The sequence below is a fragment of the Lipotes vexillifer genome, unplaced genomic scaffold (assembly GCF_000442215.2).
Source record: "Lipotes vexillifer unplaced genomic scaffold, Lipotes_vexillifer_v1.1 scaffold1233, whole genome shotgun sequence".
Classification (NCBI taxonomy): domain Eukaryota; kingdom Metazoa; phylum Chordata; class Mammalia; order Artiodactyla; family Lipotidae; genus Lipotes; species Lipotes vexillifer.
The window spans coordinates 1712719-1731687 of record NW_006782167.1 but is presented as its reverse complement, the minus strand read 5'-3'; the positions used below and the strand labels follow the sequence as shown (position 1 = coordinate 1731687).

Below are 18969 nucleotides of genomic sequence, written 5' to 3'. Positions count from 1 at the left end.
TTACCGAATCCATGAGGGACTGGATTTCCCTGCCTCAGCTCAAGTGGCATGGGGTGTGTGATTTTCTCTGGCCAATGAATATGAGCAGAAGTGACCTGGGTCACTTCCAGCAGGAACCTTAGGAGCCAATGTATGATTCACCACACCTTCATTCACTCACCCACTACCATCACAGAGGTGCACGTGGAACAAAGCCTGGGTCCTTGAGGGGCCACCCCCAGCCCCGACTCGCCAGAGCCTAAGCTACCGAGATCCTGAGGGTTTTTGTTACAGCAGCGTAACATGGGCCATCCTGAGGAATGCAATAACTAGTAGTCACAGTGAGTTTTTAAATGAGTGAGGCCACCGGTATTATTAATATCTCAAGATGTTTCATGTTTGCCACTGAACACAGAAAAACTGGGTTTGATTTGGGAAAACAAGACAAGTGGGTATCAATTACAACTTGTAATTTTCAGGTACTTAACAATATAACTAAGGCCCGAACAAGTGTCTCATGTCAAAGAGGCTTTCAGCACAGCAGGGGATCGTGGTAATAACTATAATGTATTGAGTGCTTACAGGCTGAGGATATTCTATTTATTATCTTATTTAATCCTGGCAATCAGTCCATACATTAGGTGTCATTCCAATGTGACAGGATGAGAAATTGTTTTCATGGTTCCTCTCCCCACTGTAAAAAGGCTTTAAAATTTTTATATATATACATACATACACACACACACACACACACACACACACACACACACACACACACACACACACACAAATTCTGACATGAGAGATGGTAGGTATCAGCAAGAGAAAACTTTGTTATCCTAAAGATGCTCCTCTCTGAAGGATCTGGCAGATTCCTGGGCACCGTGAGACTCTACAGCCACTCTCCTATGATGGAGACAAAGAATGACCTTTCTCATAGCTGCACACGGAAGGACAGAGCAGCCAGAGCGGACCGGAGTGAGCAGGGGTACAAGGAGGATTTCAAAGACAGGCAGTGGGACAGGAGAGAGATATACTCCTGGTTATTCACCTGTGGCAGAGGCTCCCTTCCTCCAGTCTTACCTAGGGGAGCTTTGTGACTAGTTCAAACCAATGAGATGTAAACAAAGGTGACATCTGTCAATTCCGGGTCAAGGTATGTAAGAGCCAGGATGCCATCTCTACATCCTCTCTTCACCTTTAGTAGAGACTGAAAGCCACATATTGAGATTGGGGGTGGATCACTGAATCATGCATGGAGAACTGTCCTGGAAAGCCCCCTGACTCCCATGACATGTCACATGAGCTTAAAACAAACTATTGCTATGTTAAGCCACTGAGGTTCCAAAGCTCAGGTGTTACAATGGCAGAGCCTAACATCCTAATACTGAGACAACATGGAAGACTCGAAGCTATAGGAAAAGAACAAAAGAAACCCAAGGAAATCAGGAGGAAGGAATTTAAAAATTAAAGAAGCAGAATTTACTACAAATAGAAAAAAAAAATGCACCAATCAAGAGCTAACAAGAAAGAAATTTTTATGAAAATAGATTACACCTAAAAGCTGATTAGGTGTGGGGGGAAGGAAACCCTCTAGCAAAGCTAGTCCAGGTGAGAAAAGAGAGAAATGCAAATTAGGCTGACAAAGGAGATACACGTATATACTCAAAAAAGATTCTATTAAATTTTAAAATCATCACAAAATTAATGCTTTTCTATAAAACAGGTTACTAAAAATGACTCAGGAAAAGACAGAAAACATAAATAGTCCAATGATCACGGAAGAAGTTGGGAAAGCTGTCAAAGAACTACCTCCAAAAAATGTCCTGGAAAAGTCGTTTCGAACCTTCAAAGAACAAGTAGTTCCTTACCTCACCATTGCACAGAAAAAGAAGAAAACAGACAGTTCATCTTAGAGTGTTATCAAAATGTGACAAGCTTAGCAGAAGAAAAAAATTCAGATGCTCTCGTATATGAATACTGAATGCCAAAATCCTAAATAAAACAACTAAATCTAGCATTGTATAAGAATAATTAGCAAACCATAGTCAAATTAGATCAACTGCAGGAAGGCAAGGAGAGCTCAATGTTAGAAAATCTACTGAGGCTCAAGAATGTAAAACACAAGGTCCTCATGTGCAGGAACTATCACTGGTGTATCCCCAGCACAGAAAACAATGCCTGGAACATAGTAAGTGCTCAATAAATATCTGTGGCATAAATTATTGAGTGAAAATATTAACAACTTAAGGGAGAAAAACATATGATTATCTCTAAAGACCGTGATAATACAGTTAATCAAATTTAACTTTAATGCCAAAGAAAAACTCAAAGTAAAATACATTCATGCAGCATGTAACATGATTAAAAAATAAAATCTCTCAAACCAATTATCACGCATTTCCACAGAGGATAAGAAGAAGACAGGGAAGTCCACATTTTGCCATTTATTCACCAATATTTTAACACTGCTCTACAAGTCCTAGACAATGCAATTAGACAAGAAAATAAAATAAATATTGGAAGAGGAAGAAGCAAAATTACTATTTGTAGAAAATATTTATGATTGCTACCTGGAAAATTCAATAGATTCAATTTTTTTTAAAGTACTTAAAAATAATGAGAAAGTTTATGAAGGTGATTGTTTAAGATATACAAAAATCAATAACTTTCCTACATTCCAGCAATAAAGAGTAAGGAAAACACAACAAAAGATTCCAAGCATTAAGTCTATAGTAATGACAATGACAAATTACCTAAAGCACAGAAGCAAAATTATGCAGGACGCAAGTAGACAAAAACTAGTTTATAGGATCATAAACAGACTTGAATAAACATACCCTATTCCCAAATGGGAAGAATTATCATACTAAATAGTGCAAAATTGTCAGTTTTCCCCAACTTAATGCACACGTTTTAAAAAATACTAAGGAGGAATAAACCAATGAGCGAAGCCAAAAGAATATAATCAACTTTTTTTTTTTAAATAAGAAAGCAATTTGTAAATTAGCTGTGATTAAGGCACAACAAGATTTTTAGGCAAAGCTGTTGAATCCTAACTGCCAAGCCAAGGTGCTGCCCCAGATGAAGCTGAGATGAGGGATGAGGGGCCCAGACCAACTCCACTGCACCCCCCACCCAAAGCCTGGGATGCACCGATCCACCGCTGCTCACCTGGGCAGTACAGCCCCCCTTAAATCCCTGCCAACTGGCAGGTCAAGAGAACAAACTAGAATCCTAGAAACAGATACAAGTAGGTGAAATCTTTTAGTACATAATAATGATGACATTTCAATACAGCGGGTATGAGTTACATCATTCAATTTGATATCACAGTAACTGTTTAAATAAAAAAAAAAAGAAAACCTAAATGTGACACCTACGTGATGTCCCACACCAAAATTAAAGAATTTGATGAATTAAAGATTTGATGGCAAAATTATATAAATGCTAATGAAAATGTGTAAATATTTATGTCATCTTAGGCTGAGAATAGTTTTCCAAAGCATAACATTTAAAGCACAAACCATAAATTGATAGACTTGAGATCACGAAATATTATAAATGACATAAAACAAAATATAAAAGGCAGAAAAAGCTACAGGGAGATGTGCATTGCATAAGACAAAGCTTGTATATGCTTATTAACAATTACCTAAAAGTCGGTAAGAAAACAGTTATGAACATGACTTTAAACAAGTGGGGCAAAGGACTATGCAGGCAACTCAGGAAAGGCCATGAATGTCCAGCAGACAAAACAAATGCTCAACCTCACTAGAAATTTGAGAGGAGAAAAGAGAAGGTTTTGGTTTTATTCAGGTAATTAACAAAGTTATAATATTAGTTGCTGATAGAGTTGGGGAGAAGAAATTAGCAATTCTTCTGAGGATGAAAATAGAATATGAGTGTGTGTGTTCATATATATAAAACGTACATTCACAGTCTTAAAAACTTACATATTCTTTGGCCCAGCAATTCTATTTCTAAGACTTCATCCTAGGAAAGTAAACCCATAGGATATATTTGCTACATGATTACCAAAGGAAACCGGTGGACTCTAATGGAATATTATATAGTTAAAAAATTATGCTGGAGACACACAATTATTGACATGGGATGATATTCAAGATGAAGGGGGAGGGACTTCCCTGGTGGCACAGTGGTTAAGAATCTGCCTGCCAATGCAGGGGACACAGGCTCGAGCCCTGGTCCGGGAAGATCCCACATGCCACAGAGCAACTCAGCCCGTGCGCCACAACTACTGAGCCTGCGCTCTAGAGCCCACAAGCCACAACTACTGAGCGCACGTGCCACAACTACTGAAGTCCGCACGCCTAGAGCCTGTGCTCCGCAACAAGAGAAGCCACTGCCATGAGAAGCCCGCGCACCACAACAAAGAGGAGCCCCCGCTCACCGCAACTAGAGAAAGCCCGCACGCAACGAAGACCCAACGCAGCTAAAAATAAATAAATTAATAATTTATTATAAAAATAAATAAATTGTTTAAGAAAAAAACAAAGGAGGAAAAATCAGGTTGCAGAACAGTACACACCAAACGGTCTCTAGCTCTTTAAGAATAGATATACACCTATGAAAAAACTTGGAAGACCATATCCAAAATATTCACTGTGGTCTCCAGGTAGTGAATTATTGGTGATTTTTTATTTTTTTGCCTTTTTGCCCACCCGTGAGTTTAAAACTTTTCTACGATGAACAAGTATCACTTATGCAACCAAAAAGAAAGTTAAAAAAAAAGTAGATTGAATTCTGTGGGAAAATAAACATTTATCCTAAAAATAAACCCTGAAGTTGGAAAATGAAAGCAAAAACATCTGCTTCCTGGACAGAAAGGATAGTTTAAAATTGCTCGACAGCCACACACTTCCCACAGGCAGTGGGGTGCCAGGTGCCAGCTTGCTGGGAAGCCCTGCACCGAACAGGAGAGCCCTAACTCTCCCCGGCTCCCCTCAGCCCGCCCCCAAGCTTCTCTCCAACCCACAACTAACTTCACTCGGAGCTGAAGCTTCAGGGTATTATCTGCTGTTGTTATCAAAATAGCACTTGAAATATATGTTGTCACAGCATTTGAATCTCTTGATTATCAATAAAAGAGCTCCTTACTTATCCCCTGTAAAAGGAACAACCATAAATTAAATGACTGTTTTGCTCACATGGCTACGGATTCACTCTTTCTAGAGAAAAAAAATTGCTCCTTATCACCCATCAAGAAAAACGCTAATGACTACTGATACATTTCTCCGCTGGATGGCCACTGGGAGGGGAAGTCATTAATTGCTGTTGAAAGGAATGTCTCCCTCGCAATGACTTGCAGGTCTGGGAGAACAGAATTCTGCAGGAAATCCTGACGGCTGAGGGCTGTACAGCAAGGAGCTTAGGAGACAGGAGCAGAGAATATTCCCTCCAGATTCGCTAGCCTGTTCATCAGTTTGTGAGTACATTCTGTTCTCTGTCACACAGACACACCACAGCAGGTGGCCAGACATGGGCTTCCACAAAACTGATGAAAAACTTCGCTTTGAGACCTCATAAACGTGCACCTTGGGGGCAGGATTGGGTCTGCCCAGCCCTGCTGGACTAACAGGAGGACGTGGTTCCACTCACAGGGAAATAGAGGTGGGAGCCAAGCAGCCCCATGACTAATTTGCAATGACCTTTCCATGATGCCCTATGGATTGGATCATGGCTCTCAGGAGGCCTGCTGATGGGCAAGGCAGTGTCTCAGAGACACCTTCAAGGAAAAGATCCTTGCTGGCTTCGGCTGTTTTGGCCCAAGCAAAAAATGCCTGCAGCATCAGTGCTCCTAGAGGCTGCTGCATCCTCAGCATCTATCTGGGTACCACTGGCGACTGCAGTGACATCCTGAGAGCTGCACAGCAGCAGTGATGCTCAGCCCGGCTCTGCACCAGAAACCAAGCCCAATCACGGTGGCAGGCTGAGCAGTCTAGGAATGGAAGACGGGGGCTGTGCAGACCAAACTTGGCCTTCCACTCACCAACTCACAGACTTGAAAACCAAAGAATCCAACCCCACCGGCCCTGCTCCCGCCCTCCCACGCCTCTCTCTCACACTTCCAGAGCTCCTTGCCTACTCCTGGGCTTCTTGAATGTCCCCCGTTTTGCACGAGAGCACAGAGCCCACTGACGGCCACCACTGGGCAGCGGCCCTGGGAATCTAAGAAGCCCCTTACACTTGCGAGGCCAGCGTTTTTGGAGAACTGAATGGGCAAGAAGCAGAAAATGACAAGGAACCTCACCGACCATTCCTTGGGCACCTGGTGTAAGCCAGGCTCCCTTTAACTCTTAACAGTCTTCTGAGGCAAGGGCTACTGTGACCCTGACTGTGCAGATTGAAAAAAAAAAAAACCTCCTCCTCCCCAGGTCAAAGTGTCAGTTTTACTTCCATTTTCTCGGTCACTTAGCAGGTCTCTAAATCTCAGCTCAGGGAGACCAACCAACCAATTCCACCCAACACAAACTAAACACCACTTGCAAGAAAAATACTCTATGCCTTTCAGGATGCCTCTCACCCCAGCAGCCGATAGACAAAGAGGCCGGGTGTCAGGAGCCTCTTGCATCTCTGTCTATGATGCAGGGATCCCTTGCTCACTCATGCCTTCAGCTGCCAACGAATTTCAGAGAACAGACTATACACCAAGCATTAGGACAGTTGTCCCTGCCTTCGAGGAGCTTAAAGTCTAGTGGGAAAGGTAAACAAGACGAGACAAAAACAATGCATGCCTTGCGGACACAGATTCCAAGAGAAAAACAGGGATTTTGTTTACCCTGCACTGCAAGAAGCCCTGAACCAGCGCAGAGCCTGGCACACAGCAGGCATCCAATAAGCACCTACTGAAAAAAGGAAAGAATGAACGAATGCCACGTGCATACAACCCAGTTAACAGTTATAGCATATGCCCAAAGATACTTTTAGCTACTATTTATGGAGCATGCCCTAGTGCTGAGCACGGTGTTGGGTGCTTTTCACGGGTAATCTCATGTCCTCATTGCCACAATGACCACATTACTGTTACCGAGTCCAAGCTCGTGCTACTCGCCGCATGACAGGCCAATAAATCGAGAGGCGAGTTGATGGGGCAGGGAATAATGACTTTATTCCGAAAGCCAGCAGACCCAGAAGACGGTGGACTCGTGCCCCAAAGAACTGTCTTGCCTCAGTTAGAATTCAGGCTTCTTTTATACGAAAAGGGGAGGGGATAAAGCCAAACACTTCCTGGTTCCCGTCAGCCTCCGGAAGGGAGGTGTTAATTTCTTCCTCCCGGCAGTCATTCACAGGTGGGCCTGGTGAGGATGTTTCCTGTGAGCTAAACAAAGGTATTTTAGCTTAATGCTCATGACCTGGGAGGCAGGGTTCCCAGAGATGGGCCATTATGTGTAATTTAAGCTTATAGGCAACATCCCTTTAGCGATTGACTTGTAATAGAACACAAAGGGTCTTCCCTATTACATGACCACAGTGCAACTCTTGTTATGCCCATTTTGCAGATGAGCAGACTGAGGTGCAGATTTCAGCTCAAGATCCCGTAGTCGGTAACCAACCAACCAGATCTATCGCACTCGAAAGCCAGTGCTAGCTGGAACCATTAGGCACACGGTGGTCCAGTCTTGAAGGGCCAGGGACGCTTCCCAGAGGATGAGCTGAAGTGAAAGGACAGAGAGAGTCCAAAGCAGAAGGAATGTGTGCAAAGACGGGAGAAGCAGGCCAAGGAGGAGATGAAACTTTTCCCAGTTAAGTGCAGTGGGTTTGAAACTCTTGCCAGTTGCTGGCACCCTCTCCAGGGAGAGGTGAGCACTTCAAGAGGAAATATACTATTAGCTCCACCGAGTACGTGTAAGCATAGCAATTCCTACGTTGTTAAAGGGACTGGATCTGACCTCCAGAGGTTTTATATTCAGAAGACCTCCAAAACCTGCAACTTTTGGATGGCGAGCTGGGTGAAGAGCCGTGAGGAAGGGCAGCGCTCCAGCCCACCTCTCAGCCTTCCCTCAAAGACGGACAAGAATCCAGCGGCTTGTTAAAGCCACGCCACTAGGTGGTCCACCAACCCCACACCTAAATTCCAAGCGTCCAATCCTATTGCTTCCACGGATTCAAGAAATTAAGAAGCAATGTTAGCATCATGCCTCACTACATTCTCGGTAAGACAAAGTAAAGGCTGCCCCTTTTATTTACCTGCATGGACCCTACGGTAAACTCTTTTAACCTTGTCAGTAAACATGAACTGAGCACCAACTGCCTACAAGGCACTGTGCTATATACAGTGAGCATATAGTGGCGATCTATACATTCTGTGGTACTGTATTTGTAAGAAGTCAAAAAAAAGAAAACTAAGAGCATTTCAAAGAGTGATTGATGAGTGCTGTGACAAAAACGAATAGGATGATGGGCGGGCCCGTGAAGGAGGAAGGGGGGCCTCTCAGCTAAAGACCTGGATGATGAGGAAAAGGCAATATGGGAAGAGCAGACCCTCAGCCGGGCAGGGAAAGTGGGAAACAGCTCGAACAAAGCCCCTACATGGAAATGAGCTTGGTGTGTTTGGGGCAAGGAAGCCTATCGTGGCTGGAGCACCGTGGAGGAGGGGCAGGCAGGCGGGTGGGCAGAACAGAAGGAGTGTGGAAAGACAAGGAGGGGGTCAAGTCAGACAGGGTCTTGTAGACCCCTGGAAAGACTTGGGGCGCTTGATGCACTGAGACGCCCCTGGAGGCTTTCAAGCAGCAAAGCGGCACAAATTGGTTTTTGCTCTAAAAGGTTCACTCAGAATGTCACCAAAATGGATACAACCTAGTGATACACTCAAGAGTGGGCTAGGGGCTTTCCTGGTGGCACAGTGGTTGAGAGTCCGCCTGCCGATGCAGGGGACACGGGTTCGTGCCCCGGTCCGGGAAGATCCCACATACCGCGGAGCAGCTGGGCCTGTGAGCCATGGCCGCTGAGCCTGCGCGTCCGGAGCCTGTGCTCCACAACGGGAGAGGCCACAACAGTGAGAGGCCCGCGCACCGCAAAAAAAAAAAAAAAAAAAAAAAAAAAAAAAAGAGTGGGCTGGCCCCCACTTTACCCGGTGCAGGACACCACGGATGCCATCTGATGACGAGCCAGAATGCATCCACACGCCAGCATCCACCAGAGACTCCATAAACAAGTGGAAAGTACCTCTTAGCGACCAGCTGCGTGGACTTCCAAGAACGTGCTTTCAAATTAGTAAGACCACCTGGTACCTATTCTGAAACCCAACTTCTCCCCCTTTCCCTTGGTCATTACATCCATGGATGAGGGTGGAAATCAGGTTTTATGCCCAAGGCTCGTAAATCTTACCACTTCAAAACAAGTCCTGAAGAGAGAAAGAGCTGTGTTTCAGGGGCGCCAGGGAGAAAGCGTGAACACCTTGTTACCATTTCGCTTCCAGCACCAAAGTGACACCCCAGGACCAAGTGAGAAGGGCAATCCAAGTCTACGGTCAGGGGCCGCTTGGTCACGTGGCTGGTCTGCTGCGATGACCTGATGACAGAGGCCAGCCAGCAGAGTGATGCAGTAGTCAAGTCACCAAAGACATGTCAACTCAACTGTCATCTGCTAAACAACCCAGAAAGGAAAACACTGTTTCCGCGTCCAACATATCCAAAGGCAGCCTGTGTGAAGCTTATATCTGTGGCAATGCCATGCCAGAAATCTGGGCTAATCTGACTCTGCTATTCATAAATTCTCCCCCATGTGAAAGCACATGTGTTTGGGAAAGGAAAATGCATCCAAGTCAATTTTAGACATGGTTACTTGGAAACCATCTGGCGTCCCTGGAAGCATACGAAGCCACCACATCCCCTGCCCTCCAATGCCCACCGTAATTAGGGCAGTATGCTTACATGGGCATTCAGTGTCCCCTGTTAGGTCCCCACTCCCGCCCTACCAAATGCCAGTTCGGGCTCCATTTCCCACCCAAGAAAGGTATTGGGTTTCTTGGTAAACCTAGCAGAGGGCCCTCGATGTGTTGAGCTCGCACTTGAACCGCACCCAAGGCTGGGTTCTCTGCTTTCTGCCGCCGGCCTTAGTAGGGAACGCCTGCATTCCTTGACCACAGCAGCAACAGAAATCCCTCCCCAGGGACATAAGTTCCACGAAAAATCCCCTCTACCTAACCACCCTGTGTGCAGAGCCTGTCGAGCTTTGGAAGAGAACCACCAGAACCCTTCTGTAACATCAACAGAGGCTGGCACCCCGCGGAGCATGTTCTGAAGACACTAGCCCAGATGTAGCCCATTTTCACCGCGATGACAGCCACAGCCGGCTGGGTCTCGTAGCGTCCCAGGGCCCGGCTCTTCCCGACTGTGAGGCCTCGGTCCCCCTCCCCTACCTGGCTGTGATCTTCTGCTTAACTCATCTTCCAGAGAAGCTGGGCCTCCCTTTCCGCAGCCTCCCTCCCTCCCTGCGCTGAAACCTGTCGCAGAACCAAGCCGACAAGCAGCGCCATTCCACCAGCACCTGCCCTGCACCCGCTCGCCCCACCCCTACAGATGCTCTCTCCACCACCTAACGCCTCGACAAACCCGGCCAGGAGAGAGATCCAGAATCTCTCTGGATTCGGTCGGAGCCCCAGGAAACAAACACGGCAGGAGGGGCAGGCTCAGCTCTGCCAAGCCGACCAGGCCCAACACTCCCCCGGACCCCCGAGGAGCCCCGAACTCGGCCCAGGGGAAAGCATCTTCGCAGGGAGACCGCGGTTCGGCGGCCTCCAGCGCCATCAGCGCGAACACCTGTTTCCAGGAAGCTCTGGGGCCAGAGGGAGAAGGGAGTCCCGGGGAAAGGCAGGGAGGACGAGGTGAAGGGGCAGCTGGGGACGCTGGTAGAGGATGCGTCACAGTTTGCGCTTGGCAACCGGAGCCCCGGAGCAGCGGGCAGAGCATGAGGAGGGGTCCGGGAAGTTCAGGGAGGAGGGCTTGCGCCCGCGAGCGGCGCCCCGAGGGGGCGAGGGCCGGCAGGGAGCGAAGGGCGGAGGGCCGGAGGCCGGCGCGCCCGCTCCATCACCTGCGCGCCCGGCGGATGCAGGCTCGCAGCGCACCCCGGCCCGCGGCGGCCAGCGGGTGACCTACCTGCCCACCGTCTGGTTGGCCAGCTGGCGCATGCGGTTAAACTGCTTCTTCATCGTGGTCCCGCTGGCGCGCTATCCCGGGAGCTGGGGAGGACGGAGCAGCCCGGAGCCCGCCGCAGGGTTACATGGCTCCCGCGCGGAGCCTCCCGGGCGACGGCGGCGGCACTGCGGAGCCTCCGGAGCCGTCTGGCCCCGAGCGCGCCTCCCTCCCGGGGGCTCCACCGCCTACTCCCCCTGCCGCCGCGGCGCCGGCTGCCGCATCCTCCTCACGCGCGCCGCGGCGCCTTCATCCCAACGCCCGGGCCGCCCTGGGCGCCGCCGGGTCCGCCCCGGCTGCTTGCCCCCAGCCCAGCTCCGGCGCGGGACCCGGGTCTCCGCAGGCTGGCTGGCCGGCGGCCGGGGGGTCCCCGCTGCGCCTGTGCGGAGGGCGCCGTGCATTCTGGGACTTGTAGTCCCGCGCCCGGCGCCCACCTTCCCTCTGCCCGAAGTTTCCACGTGCGGCGGGGCGCGGAGGTGGGCGGAGGCGGCGTCCCCGGCGGCTTTGCCCTTAGCGTTCTAGGAAGGGAAAGGTTTTCCTGCTTTAGAAATAAAGTGGAACCGAGAATACAACGGCACATTAAGAGCATCTGTCTTCCATTGTCTCTTTCTAAAATGAAATACAGGTGACGTACAAGATCATATTAGTTTCAGGTGTACTACATAATGATGTGACATCTGCATACATTATGAAATGATCACCACCATAAGTCTAGTAACCATATGTCCCCACACAAGTTGTTACAATATTACTGACCATATCCCTTATGCTGTTTATTACATCCCCGTGACTTATTATATAACTGGAGGTTTGAACCTCTTAATCCCCTTCACCTCTTTCGCCCGCAACCCCTCCACCCTCGTCTCTTCTGGCAACCACCTGTGTGTATTTTAAGTGAACGGGAGGCATCGCTGCTTTGAATTCACAGGAGGAGTTATGCCAGCAGGAACGTGGCTCATAAAGTTGCACCTGATTAACATTGAGGGGCGGGGTTAAGCTTGGGGCACAGGGGTTGATGGTCAGATTTTGAACCAGGCATAGTTTGCATCCCAGAAATTTGATCCTCGCTTTTCACCAAACCTAGTAGGTAAACCAGAAGCCAATAAAATGATAGTGGCATTGTAATCACGGGCCGAATTTGACCAGGACAACTTTCTTGTGTGGCTTACATTCCAGCCTCATTTCCCTTCCACCGCTGGGTCATCAGCTGTGACCCGCCTGCAGCGTCCTACACAGCGTCCTACACAGGGGCAGCCCATTGACCTCAGTTGGCTCTTGAAAAGAGCTCGTTGACTTTCTGCAGCCTCTATCCTTAAGAAAACAAAGGTGATTGCAGTTAGGTTTCATCATGATCTACCAAGTAAGAGCAGTGTTGTTGCGTGGTAGGGTCTTTGGATCGAACCGATATGAGTTTACATTAGAATTCCAAATACCAATTATATAACCTTGGGGAAAAATGCACACCCTCCCTAAGCCTCAGTTTTCTCATCTCTAATAGAGAAATAATACTGCATGAGAAATAGCAAAGTTAGAGAACTATTTGCTAAATTACCAACAATCAAATAACATCTAAAGTTCTATGTAATACGTTGTCATCTTCATTTACTACAAATATGATTATTGTGAGTGCAATAGAGAAAAATGCTATTCCTACAACAGAAGTACTAATGTGATAAATGAAAGAACTTTTTTGAAACGGGATATGTTGCATACGTTGATTATAGTTGCAAGATGTCCCAAATATGGTTCTAAGTATCTTGCTGGCCAGCTGAACAACAAAAAAAGATGGTTTGAGGCATGTCTTGGCTGAACGAACGTGAAATCTTTAATTAGTTGTGAATTTAGCCTCAGCTTATTAGGTCAGCAGCTCTAGCCAATTAATAGGTGAAAGCATTATTTGCTTTCAACCAACTGTGTTATGTCTATAATATCAACTTAATTTTTATACAAACTGAAGTTATTTTCGTTTTGAGATTTTTTTTTTTAAAAAACCAAGGCACAGCACGTTTTCATATGTATAAATAATAGTGAGGCATCAAGGGCACTGGCTGACTTTTAGTAGCACTGTCTCTGGTAACGTCTAGAACCTCACTGTCCAATACAGTAGCCACCAACTACACATGGCTATTGAAATTAAAATTCAATAATATTTAAAATGTAGTTCCTCAATCACCCTAGCCACATTTTAAGGGCTTCATAGCCCCATGTGGCCAGGGGATGCTGTACTGGACAGCACATAACTCTGGCAGGCCGCTCCAATATCATGCCAGACCCTGCCTTCAATTCTGAGATATTTCAGTTCAGTTCTCCACAAAAGACAGCCTACCCTGCTAGAGTGTGGTCCAATAATAGTTTATTAACTGGTGGTTTCTTCACAAAGTTCTGTTCTCCTATGAGCTTTTCCTCCATTCAGCCGGGGCTTTTTCTGCTTCCTACCCCAGGGAGGGGATGACAGTGCAGAAAAAAAAAAGAGCAAGGAGCGTGGAGACTACTCTTTTGATCTTTCAGAGCAGGCTTCAGAAACACATGTGAGAGAGCAGGGCTTTAAAAGAAAGGGGTTTGCAGTTTCAAGACCATGGGCTTTGGAATGTTAATAGTCTACGCCATTAATAGCAGAGTTTGAAGAATATCCTATCCTTCCTATTCTAGATAAAGAACCCACACGCTGTGGGGTGTTGAACAAGATGATAGGGGAGTGGGAGGGGAGAGAGGGAGATGAAGAGTAGACGAGGAGTGTGCAGATTTTATCACTCTTCAAAACGGTCACTGCCTTCCCTACAGGAAGGGATTATACTTCCTCTTCTCTTTGAGGTCAAAATCCATCATGTGATTTTCCTTGGACAGAGAATACGCACAGAAGTGATTTTTGTCACTTCAGAGCAGAAGTTTTAAGAGTCATTTAGAGATCCTACCCCCTTCTTTTTTCACTCTGCCATGAGACCAGCAATGAGCCAGGTAGGGGCTGCTACGGATCACAGTCGTGGTGATCCAACTGGAATGAAAAGCAACACCTTTGTTGTTGTCAGAGGTTTGGCGAGTGTTTGTTCCTGCAGCATCACTGAGTCTAAGCTGACTACTACAGAGGGAATCTCTGAGAAAGCGACTTTCCCCTTGCCCTTCCCAGGGTCAAAACTTAAGTCGGGTACAGGCAGGTTGGACGCAGATATATCATGTAGCTTTAGGTCACAGAGCAAAGGTCACAGAGAGCCTCCATGTGAGGGCCTGGGGCGCCCAAAACACAGTGCTGTGGTGGCTCCAGAGTTCCCTGCACCAAGCCACATGCAATGAACGTGTGTGTGCCAGGAGGGCTTACAAAGGTACCAGAAAGAGCTGGACGTGATGCTGCTGGCATCAAAGATGATGAGAAGGCAGCAATGGCTGAGGTGTGCAATCAAGAAGCCCCAAAGTACTCTAACATTTAATTTCTACCACCAGAAGAATGGACTGAATGTTTTCAGTTAAGTGCATTTGAAGGAGACAATGAAAAGGATGAGAAGGAGGAAGAGGAAGAGGAAGAGAGAGGAGGGGGAAGGGAAAGAAGAAAGAAAATTCTATTTTATACCTGACTTTCATCCATGGAAGGATAATACTGCCCGCTCCTATGGACCTTACATGTGGCCACGTGACTTGCTTTGACCGACAAAACAGGGGTCTCTTACTTGCTTCAACAATGTGGTAGTACTATTTATCTGAGATCCATTTCCTTTGAAATCTGATATTCCATTTGGGAGCCCCTGAATTAGAGTGGTTTTAGCATCTTAATCCTCAGTCCCAGCATTGGCTGGAGCTGCCCTGTCCAACTCAGGAGTCACTAAAGAAAAATGGTGATTTAAATTTAAGTTTAAATTGAGTTCAAGAGAATTAGAAATTGAGTTCCTCAATGACACTAGCCACATTTCAAATACCCCCAAACCACACATAGCTTGTGTCTGCCATATTAGATAGTGTAAAATAGAGCACCAACGTCATCACTGAAAGTTCTATTGGACAGCACTGGCCTTTAGAACAGAATTCAAAACACAGGGTCCAAATACCACCAGGGACACGTGCCACCTCCACCCAATGCAATAGTATCACTTATATGTGAAATCTAAAATATGAGACAAATGAACTTACTTACAAAACCGAAACAGACTCACATAGAAAACAAATTTATGGTTACCAAAGGGTAAAGGGGGGTGGGGGAGGGATAGATTAGGAGTTTGGGATTAGCAGATACACACTATTATATATAAAATAGATAATCGACAAGGTCCTACTGTATAGCACAGGGAACTATATTCGATATACTATGATAAACCATAATGGAAAAGAATATGAAACGTATAGCACAGGGAACTACAGTCAGTATCCTGTGATAAACTGTAATGAAAAAAATATGAAAAAGTATATATATATAAAATCACTTTGCTGTACACCAGAAAGTAACACAACATTGTAAATCCACTCTAGTTGAATTTAAAAAATTAAAAAAAAAAACAAAACACGGTCCACCAGAAGAGAGGAAACAGAACAGGAAGTGACAAGCTCTGTAATTATGGCCGGTCATTTTATCTGACCTCTCCAGGGCATTCTTTCCTCATCTATTATACGGGGGTTTATAGCCCAAGATCTCTAAGCCTTAAGTTTTGGAAAATCCACCAACGGACCAATCTACTTGCTCAATAAATCGCTGTTGGCCTGGATATGCCTAAGCCTTCCAGGATTTAACATGTCCAAAGTTATATTCAGTGTTACGCTATAAGTGAAGGATATTATTACCCTTTTCAGAGTCCAATCACCTTTATACCAGCAAGTATAAAACTTACACCATTAAAACATACCTGTTAGTCCAAAGTATCTTTTTTTTTTTTTTTTTTTTTGCGGTACGTGGGCCTCTCCCTGTTGTGGCCTCTCCCGTTGCGGAGCACGGGCTCCGGAAGCGCAGGCCCAGCGGCCATGGCTCACGGGCCCAGCCGCTCCGCGGCATGTGGGATCTTCCCAGACCGGGGCGCGAACCCGTGTCCCCTGCATCGGCAGGCGGACTGCGCCACCAGGGAAGCCCAGTCCAAAGTATCTTTAAACAGGATGATAGATGTTCCCATTTTGGGGCATATCAACTCCAATTTTTCAGCTCTCCTTGGATCTATATCTTTGCCAGAACCTTATCATGGACAGAGTGTATTTCCCTACCTAGCAACTTTGGACTTGGCTATGTGACGGTCTTTGGCCAATGGCATGTGGGTGGAAGGGACACGTGCCACCTCCACCCAATGTATTAAGAGGCTTTCTTCACCTCTGTCAGTGCCATAAGATGAACTTCCCTGAGGGGACTATCTGTCTGTCACCTTGGGCTCCAGAACGAACAGTTGTTGAGGCAGGCCTGATACGGCCCACAGCTGAAATTAAGGGAGTAATTGATGAACTCATTCTAGGGTGGGCTACTTAAAAGATAGATAAAATGAATAGAGCTCAAGAAAGGGAAAAAGAAGAAAAACTGAAAGGCACAACTTTAGGAATGAGAAAAAGGATTTAATCACATGCCAAAAAAAAATTATGAGAATACTTTTGCAGTTGTATGTCTACTTGTTTCAAAGTAAGCTCTTTTTTCACTAGGAAAATATATATTATTACAGATGTTTTTAAAACAGGTAGCAATGGGGACTTCCCTGGCAGTCCAGTGGTTAAGACTCCATGTTCCCAATGCAGAGGCCACAGGTTCGATCGCTGGTCTGGAAACTAAGATCTGGCATGCTGCACAGCACAGCCAAAAACAAAAACAAAAACAAAAACAAAAGGTAGCAAGACCCCTATGTTCATAGCAGCACTATTTACAATAGCCAAGACATGGAAACAACCTAAATGTCCATCGACAGATGAATGGATAAAGAAGATGTGGTACATATATACAACGGAATACTACTCAGCCATAAAAAAGAATGAAATAATGCCATTTGCAGCAACATGGATGGACCTAGAGATTATCATACTAAGTGAAGTAAGTCAGACAAAGACAAATACCATATGATATCACTTACATATGGAATCTAAAATATGACACAAATGAACTTACCCACAAAACAGAAACAGACTCACAGACGTAGAGAACAGACTTGTGGTTGCCAAGGGGGAGAGGGTAGGAGAGGGATGCACTGCGAGTTTGGCGTCAGCAGATGCAAACTATTATATACAGGATGGATAAACAGCAAGGTCCTACTGTAGAGCACAGGGAACTGTATTCAATATCCTGTGATAAACCATAATGGAAAAGAATACAAAAAAGAATGTGTGTATATATATATATATATATATATAAAACCGAATCACTTTGCTGTACACCCAAAACTAACACAACAGTGTAAATCAACTATATTTCAATAAAATAAATTTTAAAAATAAAAATAGATAAAATAGATAGCAAGTATGAGTAGACCAAGAACACTGAAAAAATTGGAAAAGTTGTTACAAAACAACACTCCCCAAAGTAGTCAGGCTCAGATCATTTCACTTATTTAAAAAACTATAAATTTATTTCAAAGATTCAAGAAACAGATCATTCTTCTGCTATTTAAAGTGTTCCAGAGCACAGATATAAAGGGAAAGCAACTCAGTTCATTTTATGAAATTGGCCCAACCGTGTAACCAAACCTGATGAATGTAGCACAAACATGAAACAAACACAAAAACAACAAACCAGTATCTTAAGAATAGATATAAAAATTATGAATAAATTTAATCTACTAATAGAATGTTAATGAATAAAATCTAACACTATATGTGTTTACATATAAATGCAGGTACATTTTCATGGTATTTATTGAGGAATGAATAGTGCAGATAAATTAAAAAATAAAAACCATGCCTACTCTTACTAACCAAGATGACATTATGAATTTATAAATATATTTCAAAAAAGGGATCACACTTGTTAGGTCAGTATGTTCGTTCCCATCTTCTGTTATTTTAAATATCTCTGTGATTAACATGGTGACTAAAACTTTGCACATATACTTTCTTAAGATCAACATTAAAGAATTAGAATTTCTGCATCAAGATACACACCACTGGGGCTTCCCTGGTGGCACAGTGGTTGAGAGTCCGCCTGCCGATGCAGGGGACACAAGTTCGTGCCCCAGTCCGGGAAGATCCCACATGCCGCGGAGCAGCTGGGCCCGTGAGCCATGGCCGCTGAGCCTGTGCGTCCAGAGCCTGTGCTCCGCAACAGGAGAGGCCACAACAGTGAGAGGCCCGCGTACCGCAAAAAAAAGAAAAAAGAAAAAAAAATACACACCACTGTATATAAAATAGATAAACGACAAGGACCTACTATATAGCACAGGGAACTATATTCAATATCTTGTAATAACCTATAATGGAAAAGAAACTGAAATATATATATATTAGTGTGTGTATATATGTGCATATATACATATAATATATATAACTGAATCACTTTGCTGTACACCTGAAAATAACACATTGTAAATCAACTAGAGTTCAATTTAAAAAGAGAATTCCTGCATCGGAGTGTGTCATGTTTTCAAGTTTATTCTTGTATTGCCAAATTATCTTCTAGATTAAAAAATGAAAACATTTTGCAGGCCCACCTACCATGCATAAATGTTCTATTTTCCCCACACCCTGACCCATATGGGGTATTACCACTTTTAATAATCCTGCCAGATGAAGAGCTAAGAAATAGCATTATAGTGCTATTTTAATTTGCAGGGTTTTTCTTTTTTATCACATTAAACATTTTTCTCACATGGCTATGAGTGTTTCTTCTCCAGCACTTCATGTCCTCAGCCTGGTTTTCTCTTATGGCGTTCCATATTTTCTTAGTGATATTCCAAAG

General features: G+C 45.1%; 1 protein-coding gene across 2 annotated transcripts in view; it reads right to left on the bottom strand.

Annotated features, from left to right (window-relative positions):
• ARHGAP44 (Rho GTPase activating protein 44) overlaps nt 1–11469 on the bottom strand; it is a 151406-nt gene extending 139937 nt beyond the window's left edge. The window contains exon 1 of one of the 2 annotated variants that reach the window (XM_007455013.1): nt 11100–11469. In XM_007455013.1, the coding sequence (XP_007455075.1) occupies nt 11100–11152 (53 nt within the window). In that variant the 5' untranslated portion in view covers nt 11153–11469. The remainder of the gene's footprint in view (nt 1–11099) is intronic. The other variant, XM_007455014.1, reaches the window with a different exon arrangement.
• Between the last annotated feature and the right edge of the window lie 7500 nt (nt 11470–18969).